This window comes from Onychomys torridus, chromosome 18 (assembly GCF_903995425.1).
Source record: "Onychomys torridus chromosome 18, mOncTor1.1, whole genome shotgun sequence".
Taxonomy (NCBI): domain Eukaryota; kingdom Metazoa; phylum Chordata; class Mammalia; order Rodentia; family Cricetidae; genus Onychomys; species Onychomys torridus.
This window is the reverse complement of record NC_050460.1, coordinates 19525987-19542522: the sequence shown is the minus strand read 5'-3', so window position 1 is coordinate 19542522 and position 16536 is coordinate 19525987. Positions and strand designations below refer to the sequence as shown.

The 16536-nt window shown below is 41.8% G+C and overlaps 1 protein-coding gene across 2 annotated transcripts in view; it reads right to left on the bottom strand.

The window, feature by feature from the left end:
* The window catches only part of Col9a1 (collagen type IX alpha 1 chain), a 160452-nt gene that overhangs the window by 59469 nt on the left and 84447 nt on the right, over window positions 1-16536 (bottom strand). The window contains exons 6-10 of one of the 2 annotated variants that reach the window (XM_036168501.1): window positions 7095-7178; window positions 6263-6283; window positions 4694-4768; window positions 4336-4371; window positions 4145-4207 (exon numbers count right to left, since the gene is read on the bottom strand). In XM_036168501.1, coding sequence (XP_036024394.1) covers window positions 4145-4207; window positions 4336-4371; window positions 4694-4768; window positions 6263-6283; window positions 7095-7178 — 279 coding nt within the window. Of the gene's footprint in view, window positions 1-4144; window positions 4208-4335; window positions 4372-4693; window positions 4769-6262; window positions 6284-6345; window positions 6588-7094; window positions 7179-16536 lie in introns of those variants that run through there. The other variant, XM_036168502.1, reaches the window with a different exon arrangement.

The window sequence follows — 16536 nt, the reverse complement described above, 5'->3', positions numbered from 1 at the left end:
GGCAAAAAAAAAAAAAAAGAGGTGGGAAAAGATGTGAAACAGGAAGGGGGAGGGGAAGGGAGGGAGAAGAGAAGAAAAGAGGAGGGGAGACAAAAGGAGAAGGAGGAGAAAGGACCCCAAACTCAATAGTCCTGGCACATTGCCCCTGACATCTACCACACTCAATCAGTGATGACTGAACACGTTCACCTTAATTGCACCTTTTGTGTAGAAGGGTCCTTCCGGATCCTCTTGGATTATTTGGACCAGACCCTGACCCTAACTATTACTGCATGTTTGTGCATGCTGCTTAACTACACAGTGCTCTAATGCTATTCCTCATTCAGAACAGTCCCTACAAACAAACCAAACCCGGATGTTAACCACAGCATGACACTTCTTTGCCTCCTCAGGTTTCTTCAATGCCTAACCATTTTCATGAGCACCAACCTTTCAGAATAGTGTCTTAACCAACCACTCCTGTTGTGAAACATTTCTCAGGGGTGTAGGTCATGCCCATTCAAAGAGAAAAGAGCATTTAACATCATGCCTGTACAACGTCACACAATTTAACTACAATTTTTATATATCATTGCACTCCTCCCTGTCTCGTGTGGCGCTTGTAAGAATAATAATTAATAAGAGGTCTGTTTACAGAGCTCTCTGGGTACTCTGTAACAAACAACACCTGCAATAATCTCTCTATTGATTATTATCTGTAAGAATAGCATAGTTGTCCTTTGGGTGAAAGGTTATAAGCAGGCTTTGGCATCTCTATTCTATATAATGACAAAAGAAGAGTCAACTTCCATGGGTGGGAAGAGAGACATGAACACACACACAGCATGCACAATTTTCAAAATCCAATTTGCAATAAAACTCTCTAAATCTAATTCCAAAGAAATTACAGAGGAACATCTCTCCAATGGCAGGGAGAATTGCCTTCATATGGATGTTTATGCAGACAGAGCTCCATACAGAACAATATTGGAGCTCTGCTCTGAGCCTTCCCATGCCATTTGTCCGGGAATACCTGTCCTCAGCATCCTACTTCTTGCTGACTTCCAGCATCCCAGCAGCTCCGCTGGTGACAACAAAGTGTACTACTACCAGAAGCATCACTGTAATGGCAAATCTATCAAAAGGCCATTGCACATGAGAAATCTCTGAGATTCGGACAAACATCATACAATAATCATTTTTAAAATCATCACCCAAAAAAGTGAGTTTCACTTTCAAATAAAGAAGAGTAGAAGACAGCGAGATTGGACGTCAAGGTCCCCGAGATCACTGTCAAAACAGTTCTTCCAGAACTGTCCTGTGTGTTTTATTCCCCAGTGGCTAGGCAGAGGTGCTGGAACACCCTGAGGGAGTGACTGCTCACTGTTCTCAAAATGTCCTTTCTCAATTTCAGTAAAGGGCTTTAATGTCAATTCCATGAGAGTGCAGTAAGAAAACTTCCCCATCCTAGAAGTCCTGAGTGGCTCTGATTCAAAGGTGGAAGGATATGAACCATTAAATTACTCAGAAGCAATCACTGGATGTCAATTGCAAACAATTTTCAACACTTACAGTGTTACATAGCATTCTTCTTAGCTGGTAACTTAGGTACCAAAAATCCACTATCACTCTTTTCCTCTACTCTTTCCATCCACTCATCTATTAAGATAATATCCAGAACATTCGGTGTGGTATGACTGCCCATGTACTAAGAACCTCATTGGGATCAGCTTGAGTTGCCTAAAATGAATTCATTAAATATATAAAAGTCTTCATTGTCTTAGCAGCTGCATAACTCTGAGTCTCTAAGGAAATTATTTGTCCTTATATATACTTTTTTTCATTTTTCTTTTTATGGGAAAATAACATTAGAATAATCTACTTCCTAGGCTATGGTAAAGCTGAAGGGAGTGATATTTGTGACTGTGCTTGAGGAAAACACTCCAAGCATATGAAAATGCCACAGCTAATTTACTTCCCTCCTATATAAGGAATGCCTAAAACAGCAGCATGTGCATGGATCTCCTCCCTTTCCCACGTCCCTTTCCCTCTGTCTTTGCTTTCTTCTTCTGCCCCGAGTTTCTTCTTATGGACCACTTCAGGGGCAGAGGTGATCGATCAACTAAGAAGCTCTTACTGCTTCTGAAAGTGAAAATGTTCTATGTTTCACACTCTGGGTATCTTCTTCACACTTTTGTCTATAAATATAGACAGTAAATTTTATAAAAATCCTGTAATTGTTTTCCTGATCTACTACTACAAAATACAGAGTACTTTTCGTTTGTCCAAATAGGAACACAACTTCTAAAAAGAAAAAGAAAAGATTGCTTACAATTTGAGATAGAAAAGCAAAACAAAATTGTTAAGCCAGTTTCAAAAGTACCACTAAACTGAGGAACTATCTGGGTCCTGTAGGCACAGTGGTACATACCTATAATTCTAGCACTTTTGAGGAAGGATTGTGAGCTCCAGGCCAGGCTGAGCTACTGCAAGATCTTATATACATAAACAAACAGACAGACTGAAGTCCAGCATTCTGACTGAATTTAAGTTAAAGTTCAACAGGAAGACAAGATTTTAGATGAATTATTTATGCTTCAACCATATTTTTTTAATGTAATCTGAAATTTTCTCTTCCTCCAAAATGAAAGGCTGGTTGAAGTTTCAAAAAACTGTAGAGAGGAAGTCAACTTCTACTATACTTATAAGTCAACTTATAAGTCAACTTATACTATATGCTAGTAGCTTACTCAGTGTCCTGGCATTTAAGAAACATTCTTACTGGGATCTGACAATTTCAAGTAATTCAACTTCAAAGGTCTTGACAGCCAACAAGTTATGTGATCTCATGTGTAGTAACCAAACATGAGTTGATATTATCCACACAGTGATCCACAGGAGCTCATGCAATGCCATTTGAAATACACAAAAAAAAAGAAAAAAGAAATCAGACTAGAAACTTTGAATTGTAAAACAAAGGGTGTCTCCTGAAACACTAAATAATGCAGAAATATACACCCGCACCAAGTTAATCACAACAAAAGACACATGTCTGAGTAAGAGCTAAAATTCAGCAGGTTTGTTCTCTCAGAACAATGGATCTTTCTTCAGAACTAGCAAAAATTCTTGGAAATAGTGGGTATAGGTTTGAGGTGCTTGCTTTCTTCAGAAAAGACTTTAGGTTTTGCCAAACAAGTAAGTGATAGTTGATTTGGAGGTTAAACTTGAGAGCCCTAGAAACAAATGCTGTCTCTTTGTAAGCCAGAGACAAAAACTCAAGTCCTGATGAAGGACCAAATCAGCCATGAGTAGAATGCACAGGAAAGAGGATGCTGAGAACGTGGAAGCAGCTGCACTCTGGAGAAGTAGTATGTACCATGTAGCTGGGCATCTGAATGTCTTCTCAAACCGATTCTTAGCTTCCTGTTTCCCAAGCTGATTTTTAAGTTCTTGTTTATCTGTGCTGACCATTTCCTGTCCCTATTATACCCATACATACTCCTCCACTCACTTTGAACAAATTTTCTTTTTTTAAATTACTGGGGACTGAAATACTTCCTATTCTTTCCTATACCTGCCCTGATTTCAGCTCTTTTTTCATAATTTTTTAAATTGTTTCATTATTTTGTGTATTTTAGGTGTTTTGCCTGTATGTGTACCTCTGTACCATGTTGTTGCTGTGTTCCCAGACCAGAGGAGAGCCTCAGAGTCCCTGGGATGGTTATGAGCTGCCATGTGGGTGCTGGGAATTGAACCCAGGTCCTCTGGATGAGCACTCAGTGCTCTTAACACCATCACTCCAACTCCATCTTTTCCAGTTAATCCAGGGAGTGCCAGAGGAAAGCAAAACTCATCGACTGTGGGACCTACCCATCCACCCACCAGCATCCACATGCTACCTACCACCTTCCTCCTACACAGGCAGTGGCAGTGAGAGGTGACTGTTAGAGATGGAAACCCATAGTCACGACTTTGCTGAGATGTCAGAGCTCTGTGCTGTGAAACCTTGCCATGACATTTTGCAGGGTGCCACAGCAGCGAGTTCTCCTCCCTCTCTCTCTCTCTCTCTCTCTCTCTCTCTCTCTCTCTCTCTCTCTCTCTCTCTCTCTCACACACACACACACACACACACACACACACACACACACACACACTCCCTACTCACATCAGCGCCTGGTGTGCCTGGCTTGCCCGGTGCTCCTGGCTTGCCTGGTTCTCCGGGAGGACCCTAAGCAGGAGGAAGAGGAAGCAGGAAGAGAAAACGATGCAAATTAAATTTGAGACTCTTCAAACACACATGGCTACAAAACACGTCTTAAGGAAGGAAGTGAGGCGCCACAGCACCAATCAACTTACCGGAGGGCCTGTGGGACCCTTTGGTCCTCGGTCACCCTGGAGACAGAAAAAAAGGTAGAGGCAACACATAAACAAGAGTAGCTGGGGTCCCAAGGGACAGTCTCCGGCATGCACACCACAAAGATATGGACCGAAGCCAGGGTGAGGGCCTAAAGATGGAAGTTCATGCCCCATGAGGCAACAGGACTAGGTCTCCTCTCTACGAATTCCCAAGCTGTAGTATCCAACCCAGAACTTTCACTTGAATCTATGCTTGGGAGTGATGGGAAGGGACCGACCAGTGCTTCCTAAACCTCATCCAAAGACAAAGAAGTGTGGGAAAATTCCGCCTTGCAGAATGAAGGAGGTGCCAACTTACATCAATGCCATCTATGCCCGGAACTCCAGGAGGCCCAGGAGGCCCAGGAGGCCCCTGCTCACCCGGAGGACCTCTCTGCCAAAAAACAATGCGCAGGAGTTAATGGAGAATAATGTGAACCGAGAGCAACTATGCAAGATCTCCCCGAACCCTACCCCCCCCCCGCAAGACAAGAATGCCTCTCTATGGAGGGTAAGTTTTTGAACCAAAATATGGTGTATTTCCACCTCCCGTGAGGTAAACTGTCCAGGGTTCAGTAGAATTGGTGCAGGCTAATGGAGAGGAGTTCACTTGGCCCCACCTTCTCAGAATAGGTTGAAAAGAAGGGAATTGCAAAGAAAGGGGTATCTAGTGTCTACTTTCCCCAAAAAGCAATTAAGAGATGACTATGGGGGACACTGATACCTCCATGCAGACCAGTCTTTTGTCTCAGATGGAGCAGGAGAGACTGGAGCAGCCCCAGGACAAATCGTTACTTTACCACTGCAAACCTTTCTTTGTCCAATAGACTGGGAGAAGGCTGCATGTGGGGGTAGTGGGTAAGGGGGGAGTGGGGGGCATTTTTTAGGTTTGGGAGGGATGGGGCAGAAGAGCCCTGAATTCCGGAGCCTGACCTCAATTTACATGACACTCTCTGACAGAAAGTCTCTGCACCTTGCTTCAAAAGCTACACAAATTTCAGACAGATCCTTGGTGTGTGAGCCCTGTGTGTCACTTGGAGAGAACTGTTTCCGATGGGTCTACAGGGAACAACAGGGGTGCCTGAAACAGTGTGAACTTGTTGCTTTAGGGATCTCTCTCTCTCTCTCTCTCTCTCTCTCTCTCTCTCTCTCTCTCTCCCTCTCTCTCTCCCTTCCTCCCTCCCTCCCTCCGCTTCTAGAGTGAGGGATGGTGAGAGGGGAAGTGGGGAGGGGAAGAGAGAAGGCTGCTTTCATGAAGGAAGACTTTGTTTTCCTAAACTCCAAGACCAGACAGGTTACAATGGGGTCTCTGTAAGTGAAACCTCAAACCTCCCCTGGCCTCCCAGCCTGACGAGCACTCTCCCTTGCCAGGGGCGGCATGGGGGAAAGACTGCAGAGAAGCTGCTAGAATTCTGAGGGGATCCACAACTTCCAGGCTTCAATCCTGCACTGCTAGCAGGGTCTCCCAGTTTAGTGGTTCCCCTACAGCGGCTGGAGAAAGTTTGCCTGAATTTCTGCCATTGTTAACCATCAAGACCAGCCCTTGGGTAGGACCTGGGTTGAGGGGCAGGGTGAGTGAGCAAAAACAACAGAACGGACAAAACAGACGCAGGCTCACACAGAAGCCCTGTGGAATCATCCATCACCTCCAGCACTGTGCCTTTGGCGTTGGTGTCCGAGTGGGAGGAATGAACCCTTTTCCCATATCCATGGGTAATCTCAGACTCAGATGCTACGAGCTGGAGGTGCTCCAGGCTGCAGGGCAGCTAGCCTGAGAGCCCTGAGGGTTCTCTGTGCCTTCTCACCAGGACCACTTCACTACCAGCTACCTTTCCTGTTATCCACTTGGAAAATGCAGTAAATTACATTTTTTTGGTCCCCAGCTTACCTCATCGGTGGTCTGGCGGGGCTGTCGATAAAAAGATGGAGAGAGAGTGACAAGGTGCCCCAGCAAACTCATACACCACTTACTTGAGCAGTACATAAGCAGAGTCCTGACAGCAGCAGTCCAAGGGCCCCAGGGCCCCAGACAGTCCAGGCCATCCCTGTTGCTCTCTACCAATCCTCTGGCTAGGCTCTGCAGCCTGTTGCCCTCTGGAAGTCTAGACCCAGCTGAGTGCATAAAATGGCATTCAGACCTCCAAATGCACCCAGAGCAGTAGTTGCAAAGGTGCCTGGCCAGGGGGACCTAGGTTCCTTCTGTTTATGAATGGCCCTGGAGAGGGTCCTGGGGATTGGAGGAGAGCTAACAGGCCTGGGAGGAGGGATAGAATGACAGCAGTCCCCTTTAACCCTTTCCTGGCAACTGCTGCACCAAGACCTGACTGCACAGCCTTCCCCAACCCCAACCTCCTCAGCAAAGTCTCTGGCTGGGCCAGGAGCCTGCTAAGGGTCTGTGCCCTACAGAGGAGGAGACCTCCAGTGCCTCTGGAGATTCTGAGCTGCCAAATGGATCAGACACCGACACCAGCCTGCCCGGTGATCGTTTATATAGCCAGGTTGCAAGAAGGACCCGTGTTTCTTTAATTCCAAGCTAGTCAGTTCAGCCAGGCAGACTCTAGGGAAAGAGAGAGGTGGAGGAGGAGGAGGAGGAGGAGGAGGAGGAGGAGGAGGAGGAGGAGGAGGAGGAGGGGGAGGAGGAGGGACAAAGAGAGACTGGTGCTGATGAGGAGAGAGGGAGATGGGAGGAAGTGGCTTTTGCAGGTGATTCAAGGACTCACTGTGCTTCTGATGGGCAGCTCATGGCAGGTTTCTCTCCTAGGTCTCAGTGGGTCACAATGGATCAGCATCCACTGGAGTTCAAACTGGTGGGAGACAGCAGAGAGCAGGTCAAAGAGGAGTGTTTTGTTGTTGTTGTTGTTGTTGTTGTTGTTGTTGTTAACATGATCTATAATCCTCAGCAGAACAGCGGCCATCTGAACTTCTAAGCTCAGTGAAGCATACACAGCTCTTGCTTTTCCTTGGGCACAGTTTCTTGTGGAGACATCTGGAAGCCTTTCCAAATTCCTCTGCTCACGGGCAAGAGACGTCCTTAGCTTTGACTCACTCCAGCGTGGCCCTAAACTGGAAGCAGACCGTTGGCACTGACTTCCCATTTCTGTTCTCGGCACAACCTCCAGAAGTCGATGCTACTAAAATGGGGTTCACAGAGAACAAGGAAGTACCCAAAGCATGCCCTAAAAACCAGGACTACCACCTCCACAGGAAACACACTCTAAAACTTCACCTGGGAGATGAGAGACAGAGACAGCAGAAGGTGACTACAGTGAGGACAGAGAGAAGAAGGAAAATTGAGTCCTGAAGAAAACATCCTCCATGGAGTCATGGAGAAATCTAGAACTTGGTGATGGTGGAGGAGTGTTCAAAATATTTTAACTCTGTATACTATTATTCATTGTTTGAAGAGAGATAAACTTCTAAAGACTCGAAATCTAGTCCCAACAACTTCTTTTACTCTCAGTAGGCTGTTAGGGGAGGAAGATTAAAACAAGGAAGACATAGAGGAAGCCAAGAGTTGCCAGGTCTGAATCTGAAGAAGGCCTTAAATGACAAGGCAAGAAAACCTGCAAATCCCACCAGAAGCTGAAGGGTGAGCTGGCTCATCTTGTGGGAAGGCAGGTTCCTTGCTGTGCAGTTGAAGTCAGTTCTTTCTTTCCTTCCTGGTCAGTAAACTCTACTGGCCCTAGGTTAAGTAATCAGGCTCCAATCTAAACATCATGCTTCCTTTTCAGCCCGTCATGATTCCCATTCTTTCCAACCTGCCAAATGGCTTTTAGAACCCCAGCTCTAGAAAGATACAGGATACATTTTCCCAACTGCTGCAGACACACCCAGAGCTGGATCTGGATGTAGAAAGTGGGTCAAACAGGAACCTGAGACAAAGCAAAGGGAAGTCCTTCCTTTCCAAGAAAGGTAGGGAGAGAGACAAGCTGAGGGTAAGCATCCCTCTTCTAAAGAGGTGGAGAAAAATAAGAGTCCAGTGAAATAAAAACCCTGAGCAGCCAGCAGGACACACTTTAAGATAGAAAATTATCTACAAATTGCATGAGCACCATGTTGTGCTGACTGAACAGTAGAATGAAGACATTCCTCAAAAAAGATTTGCCAAGCTGCACAGCCTGTTAGAGTTAAAGAAACCGCTTCAGCCCAACACTACCTTTATCAGACTAGCCTTGTTGACTGGGGAAAAAAGCATTTGCGTTTTACTTTAAATTGCAGTAGAAGTTTTAAAAAGGAGATTAAAAGTAGAGCTGGAGTCAATTTTTCTTTAGTGACAGTGGAATGCATGTCACTTAAGGCTGGGCACAAAGTAGGACAAAGAAGTCAACTCATTTGTAGCTGTTCTTGGGGCTAGGAGAGGCATAGGATTTCTAAATTTTCTGAACATTAAATTAATAATTTTTCTACTACACCTCCCGATATTTCTGAATAATGCATACTATCTCCATAATGTATCATATTTTTGAAACAGGTAGCCAATGTATGTGTCAACTGAGCATCTGTATTAGGGATAGAAGCAAGAACTAAAACTTAGAACTATATACGCTCATTTCTACCATCTCCTAGAACCTCCAGAGCTGAACTAAGAAACTTTCATATAGATTCCAAACTTTCTCCATTTTGTGTGCTTATTATAGAAACCCTCCCAGAAACATACTCTAAAAATCAACAGCTGTATCTATATGCAATTGTATATTCATATGCATGCCAAAATAACACATGGAAAAGAGAACTATCATTCTTTTCCCCCAACAGACTACACAAACATTTAACCAGAATATGAAAAGATATATTTCTCATCCCCAATCCTCAAAATAAAAGACTACTCCACCCAATTTTATTCACTAAGTCTTATGTAAATATAAACTAGGTAGGCATTGTAGGTACATGAAATTTTAGTTTTGAAAAGTGATCACCCTGATAAACATTAATTGTATGGCTATCCAGGGAAACTAAATCCTTTGTTTAGATAGTTTGTCAAAGTTACTTATTACAAATGTGAAGTAATTCTTTAAGCTGTCATCCCAAAATTGTAATACTCTCTGAATAAATTGGTGCACCTGCTTAAATATGCAGAAAATGCAATTGTGGCACAAAAAAAATGGGGAAATGGAATGTATTTCATCTATGAATACAAGCTGGGCTGTTCGAAGTGATCAAGGGTTTCTGAACACATCTGTGTATTCACATAAACACCTCCTACACACTAATAATCAGCTTTACAACAACCATTTTTTGGCATGCAATATGAACTTGGATTTGCATGCTAATTATTTTGAAGGAAGATTGGCAGAGCGCTTTTGTGAAAGCCGCTTTCATTATACAGCTAAAGTGCTGATTTCTCATTTTCATACCTGGATCCTTTTGCTCTTTGAATCCTCACTGACAAAAATATATGTGACAAATATTTTAATTTAGGCTTTCAGTCAACATTTCTTAAATCCCAGGATAAACCAAGCACTGAGGGAATGGTCTATGAAAACCAGATAGTCTCCTCTCCACAAACAGTTCCTAGTCTAGAAGATGAGAAAAAAAAATGTGACTAGAGGAACAAAACCTTCTAAAAATCTATTAAGAAGAACATAATGTACCTTAGGAAACATCATCGTTTTCAACAGGAAATGTTTCTCCTTCTCTCAAAGAAAATGGGATGATGTGACTGGGAAGTTCTTACACCTGTCCAGATTTGGCATTATCCAAATATTCCATCTCTATAAAAACCTTGAGATAATTTCATTTCTGAAACTAGCGCATTGCTCAGCTAATAACACTGGTGTTGGGGCTGAGATGCCAACACTCTAGTCTTTACTATGGGGTTACAACCACCACCACTTATTTGCTAGGATGTTGAGAAAGATTAAATATTTGAACTCAACTCCAGATTACTGAGAATGATACAAATTTTGACTTTTATAAACAGAATTAGTTTTACAGTTAGCTAAGCTAATTTTTGCTAACAAGATAGAACCTTCATTAAGCTGTCCAGTCAAGAACAAAACATATTTTTTAAATGCTGAGGGTTCAGATCTTATCCTGATTTGCTGCTTTTTGCTGATTTGTGGCCTTCTTCCATCACCAAGAAATCTCTCCTGCTGACACTTCCTAGGAACTGAGCAGGAAGCTCTGAACTACTTCAGAATCAAGAGTTTCCCCAACTCTGTGTAAAATGAGTCATGTGGTTCACACAGAGTGCTGGAAATATAATTAAATATGGGCAGATTATACCAAAGGCTGAATCAGAATGGTAAAAAGAGAACTCGGTCACCAGCCAACATGGAGTTAGCACACTGAGAATATCTTTATTTATTAAATTGTGTGCTTGGATGTAAATATCATGGAGGACACAAAAAATATTATTTAAAGCCATATATGTGTTTAAAATATTTTTTGCAATAACCACTAAAGCATTTGAAATGGTAAGATGTTTTTCTACCTAAAGCCATCATGTAATATGTGAATGGTTCTGAACAACAATTGAGATTCTCACACGTAGAAATGAGAGGATAAAGCTAGGGTTTCCAAGAGAGAACGAAGCCCCAGGGTAGGACAAAGTCTACAGAGGAGCACCCTCATTGGCTGGGGCAGAGCACACAGTAGGACTTTCCATACTGTGAATTCTAAGCTAAGGGATTTCAATATTTGGGGTGTTATAGTCAAAGATTTTTCTTCAATGGATAAATATAGTAAGAAGTGGGTGGATTTAGAAGGGCATTTCATGAAGAATAGGTTGATCATGTGTGTCTGATGCTTTAGGCAGGAAGCTATTATAGTAGGCTCCAAGAAGTCCCATATACTGAGCTATGACATCCTAAGATATCTGCAAAGTGAAAATGATTCCCTCACCCCTTCCACAACCTGTCCAGCTGCTGTTCTGTCTCCTACACCACCTTCTACAAAACTTAAAACCGTCTACACTCAGTCTCCAACGCGTCTCCTCCTTTTCTCTTGAGTCCTTTCCAACTTAATTTCCATTCCCACCAGGCCAGTGGATCTCTCATCCAATCACTCTCACTTGCCTCTAAAACCAACAGCCCACTCTCAGTCTTCATCACGCGTGACCTACCCAGTACTTGAAACAATTCTTGTGTCGTTTGCTTTGAATCAGTCTTTTTCCTCAATTTTCGGGGCACAACAATCCATTTCACTCCTTATGGCAGCTGCTTTTCTTTCATTAAACCTTCCTCATTGTGGCAATAATCCTGGCTACCCCAGAAGTAAGTCTTCAGCATTACACTTATGGCTTGACTTTATGGCTTTCATGATACATAAATGTTCCCAACTCCCTGAGTTCAGTTCCCATCTGATCCCGCCTCTTAAACTCCAAAAGCTCACAGTTAACTGCCTGCTCAGAATCCTATCTCAGATGTTGTTTATGTTGTGGCCTCTGCGACCCCATTGGCTATTTCTCATTTCCTCTTCTAGTCACCCTGCTTTGCAAGTGATGCTCAAATATCAGGTAACACCAGTACTTGTCCCTTGTCACTCATGTTCTCTCTTCCCTGAATCTTCCTCTCTAAGATATCTGCAGGATATTACCTCAGATCCTTCAAGCTATCTCAAAATGTTTGCTTCTGAATGGGTCCCACTTCAACTTGCCATTTTCTTTTCCCCAACAACATTTATGATATCCTGGTATACTATGAACTACTCAGTTCCTTCTTGTGACTCTCCCCAGAATGTAAGCTCCATTTAGGCATTAACTTTTGTGTTTCTTAGTCACCTAAAGTATGCCTGCAGCTTAGTACTTTAAAAATAGTTGTTGAATATCAATAACAGAACACAAAGATTGTACATTGCTTAAATCACAAAAGCCATAACTTCCTACAGCATTTCTCAAATGCCAGAAATGCTGATCATGACATCAAAACGTATTTTCCCAGGTTATTGTTCATGAGACTTGCATTGTTTTCACATTTGTAGGTAGTGTGATCCAATGTTACAGAGTAAAGAAGCAGAAGAGAGATAGCTCTGCCCTCAACCATTTTGCCAACTCTGGCATTTTTCTCTGAATCTGAAGGGAAAAAAATTATAGCAAGGCATCAGAGACACACTCCACATAGCATCAAATCTGTCATGTTCTACGTTGATTTATTGGGATATGCACAGGTAAAGAGAAGAATGATTTGAGTTATATATGGGGAAATCCACATAAACTTTTATTCTGCTTCAAACAAGAGCAAACTCCCAATGAATACACCCCTGAAAAGGGAGAAGGGCTAACGTTGTTTTCTAATAGAGCTGTACCACATAACTCCCCTAGGCAATCCTGTTGGCAACAAACAATAAAGAACCTGTCATAAAATAACATGTTTTCTTGGTAAGCTGCCAGGAAACCAAGCTTTGCAGTGGGATAAATGGCACCATCCTAAAATACAGGCACAGGGGAGAATAGGAGATGAGGAATTTATTGCTTTCAAATCAAAAATAACAAACTTACAGATATGCATAGGGAAAAATATAAAGTGCTCTGAGCCCACTAAATAACTATAAATGATGAGATGGTGTTTGAATTGTAGTCTGCATGAGTGTTCATGAAAGCTTCCTGGAATTGTTTTCTTTTTCCAATTTAGAAAGAAAGAAGGGACACGAGATAGGACGGATGGGGAAAGTCACAAACAGCTACAATATAAGTAAGTCTTTTAGCATTAGTGATCCATCAAATGCCAAGATTTCATTTTTATTATGCAGTTCTTACACCTACCTTTGACAGCTGATAATGCCTGTGGAAAGGATATTTTGCTTTTTTTTATTTACTAAAGAAATGCAAGTATTGACCCTGAAACAAATATTCAACCAACAGAAAGTGTTGAAGATTAGAAACAACCCAATCATATTCAGAAAATACCAAAACATGTGCATGCCTTTCTGGTTTCAAACTATTTCGTGTTATTTTTTAACTTTAAAATTCTTACAAAGTGACACTGAATGTTTGCAATCTCCAAACTGAGAGACAGATGACCCATTAGTATGGGTTTTCTGCCTCTCAAGACATATGCATATCGCTAGCCATCACCCTTCAACACCTTAAAGGAAACATCTAGTTGGCGGTGGTCTTCAGTAATTCCCAGTAACTTCAGATTTTATACAAATTGATGAAAAGCCTAAGATGGCAGACTACGAGGTGAAAACAGGGGTCTAGGGCAATACATGGGCAATTGGACTTGGTAGACTTATGCTTAAATGCTTTAGTTTTAAACCATGAGCGATAGTACAAAGAGTCTTTAGCAGTTTGGAAAGGTGTGAGTTTCTATATATGAATTTCCTCATGAGAATCCATCTCTCTCAAATGCCGGTGCTTCTCGTCGCCACGATTCCTCTCAGACACTGTCTCCTTTAGGAAGGCCCACTGAACTTCCTTCCTAACCCTTCTATGCTGACAGAGGTGCTTGACCAATTACTTGCATGGCACATTTCAATACCATAGTGCTGTTCATGTTTCATGTCATTGCTTGCTTACACAGCTACCTCATACTCCATAGCCTGGCAGAGGCAACATCTTTGACTTCCTTGACTCTGTACACCTAACACATAAGCACTCAATGAAACTTTACTAGATGAATAAAAAGACAGGATTAATGTTTAAGGACACATTTTTGTGTCTTCCTTCCTTTCCTTTCCTTTTTTTTTTTTTGTGTGTGGGGGGGGGGAGACAGAGTCTTACAGGGTGGATGGCCTGGAACTCGCTATGCAGATAAGGCTGATCTCAAACCCATAGCGATCCACTTGCCTCTGCCTTCCAAGTAACCCACAACACCCATAAAATGTACTCCCCCCCCCAAAGAAAGTTGGTTGAAATTAAAGAAAATAAAGTAAATTAAAAATTTAATAACTAATTCTGTTTCTTACAAGCCAGTAAACGTACTTGAGATGGTTCATTTAACTGAGTAAGTAGAAATGGCCCTATCTGTATAGGTTATCTTACAATTGTTCTAAAGATCAGGAAATTAGAAAACCAGGATTTTGAAGAGTTTGAAGAAACGCTAATTGTTATTTTAAAGACACTAAGATGATATTTTGAAGGATGAATGGACTTCTCTTTTATGCTTTTCTCCTAAGGAGGAGGAGAAAATGATGAGGAACAGTCAGCTGAGAAAGAAGCAGATGAGGAACTGGAGGAAGACAAAGAAGACCACTTTAGGGAAGAGTTAAGAGTTGGATCCTTTTGATGTCCTTAATGGAGGTAGGAGTTTTTGGCCTATAGTTTTCATCTAATTATCAATGTTACCATACCACCATCACCATCACCACTACCATCACCATCACCACCACCACCCAATATTGATCTTTAGTGGGGATTTAGGATCACCTCTCTTTTGTTTTCAGAAGAGGTCAAAGGTGTACAATTCATTCTGAAAGGAAAAACTTGTGTGTGTCTATACCAAATCCCTTTAGCACTGATGACAGCATAATCTTAGAAAAGCTCCTTACTATACCAGAAGCACTGTGCAGAACCAGATACTAGATTATTAGTAACATTCCTACATGTGGAGAAGAAAACAGAAAATAACAACATACACTTCTCTGCAATGTGGTGTGAGACTAGATTTATCGGAAAATCTACAACTGACTAAGGCATATATAGTATAATAAAATAATATAGAGACTTTGCCAGTGAATCTTTAATAGAAGAAAGCAGAATTATAAGATCTTGGAGTGTTTTTAAGGTCAACAAATCCATTTTTAAACAATTGACACTCAGCACCTTGAGGTGTTAAGACCTTCACTCCCTTGCCTGTGTCCAGAAATGGCACTGACAGAGGCTCTGTGATCTGGAAAACACTCTAGGGTCCTTTCAAAATTCCTGCTGCACAGAATTTGAGCATTTCACAACAGTGGCCACATCAGCTTTCTAACCCAGCCTCTTGAAGTGTGATGACTCATTAGACAAAGCAATACTTTTTCAAGAGTCTTCAAGCCAGAGCAGTAATGTGGCAGCTACAAATTGCTTCCTGTCTATCACAGAATATAGAAATTTCACACCAACTTTCACACTAATCACAACTCTTCCTATAAAAACAAGTTGCTTGAACAGTTCCATTACAGAGATCCCCGATAACCTCTTTTTCCCAGAGAAGTGCACAGAAACAATTCAAAACTGCTGTCACCCTTGCCACCCTTTGGGACACGGACTTTGTGACTGGAATATAGTAGTTCTGTACAGTAGAAGAGACAGGTTCACATCAACAGTTTAATCTATGTTGAATTTTCTCCTCTTCTGCTTCCCCAAAGGACCCTTGTCCTCTAAGGTTGTATTTTTAAATTACTGTCAAAATGCTACAAAATATTCCTAAAGAATTGCTACTCGGTGTTCAAATGATAGAGCTAGAAGGTACTAGTTGATAAAACCGTAATGTCCCTTTTTTACTTTTATAACAATGGATTTATACAGTAAAATGATGAACAGAGCTTTAGAATTCTTTACTTCCAATAATAGCAATGGTTCCGTGGTTAAAAACCTGTACTGCTTTGGCTGAGGCCAGAATTTGACTCCCAGCACCCACATCAGGTTACTCACAATCATATGTAATCATGTCTAGCAACAGGGAATCCAATGCCCTCTCTGATATCCAAGGACACTGTACTCATGTGCACAGACACATACTAAAAATAAAAAATCATTTTTAAAATTATTTTCTTCTATACTACCACACAAAGCCTAGCTCTAAATGAATACATATAACACCACCTATAAAATTTTCATTCTTGTTTCTCAAACACCATATGACTTCCCAACTTTACATCTTACCATCTGCATTTACTAGCCTTCACCCACATCCCACAAACATGCGATTTACTTGCGTACATATTACTCAAATCAACTAGACTCTAGACTTTTGAATGCATCCTAGTTATTCTTGAATTATTTTCCCTCAATTGTCTTTTATGTTGTCTTCCCTTCTTTTACCAATTCAAGGCCTTCCCTTTCAACATTTATTGCTTCCAAAAATGGTGGCCTCCTAGATTAAATGGATCCATGATTTGTCTCTAACCTTATTTGAAAAATTCTGATTCATTATATGTATATAATTTTGCTTTGGCTGAGGACCAGAATTCGACTCCCAGCACCCACATCAGGTTACATATATATGTGATATATGCTACACTAGTGTGGGCCTCCCTATAAGTTGTCCCAAAACCCCATGGATGCTCCAGGTGAGTGTA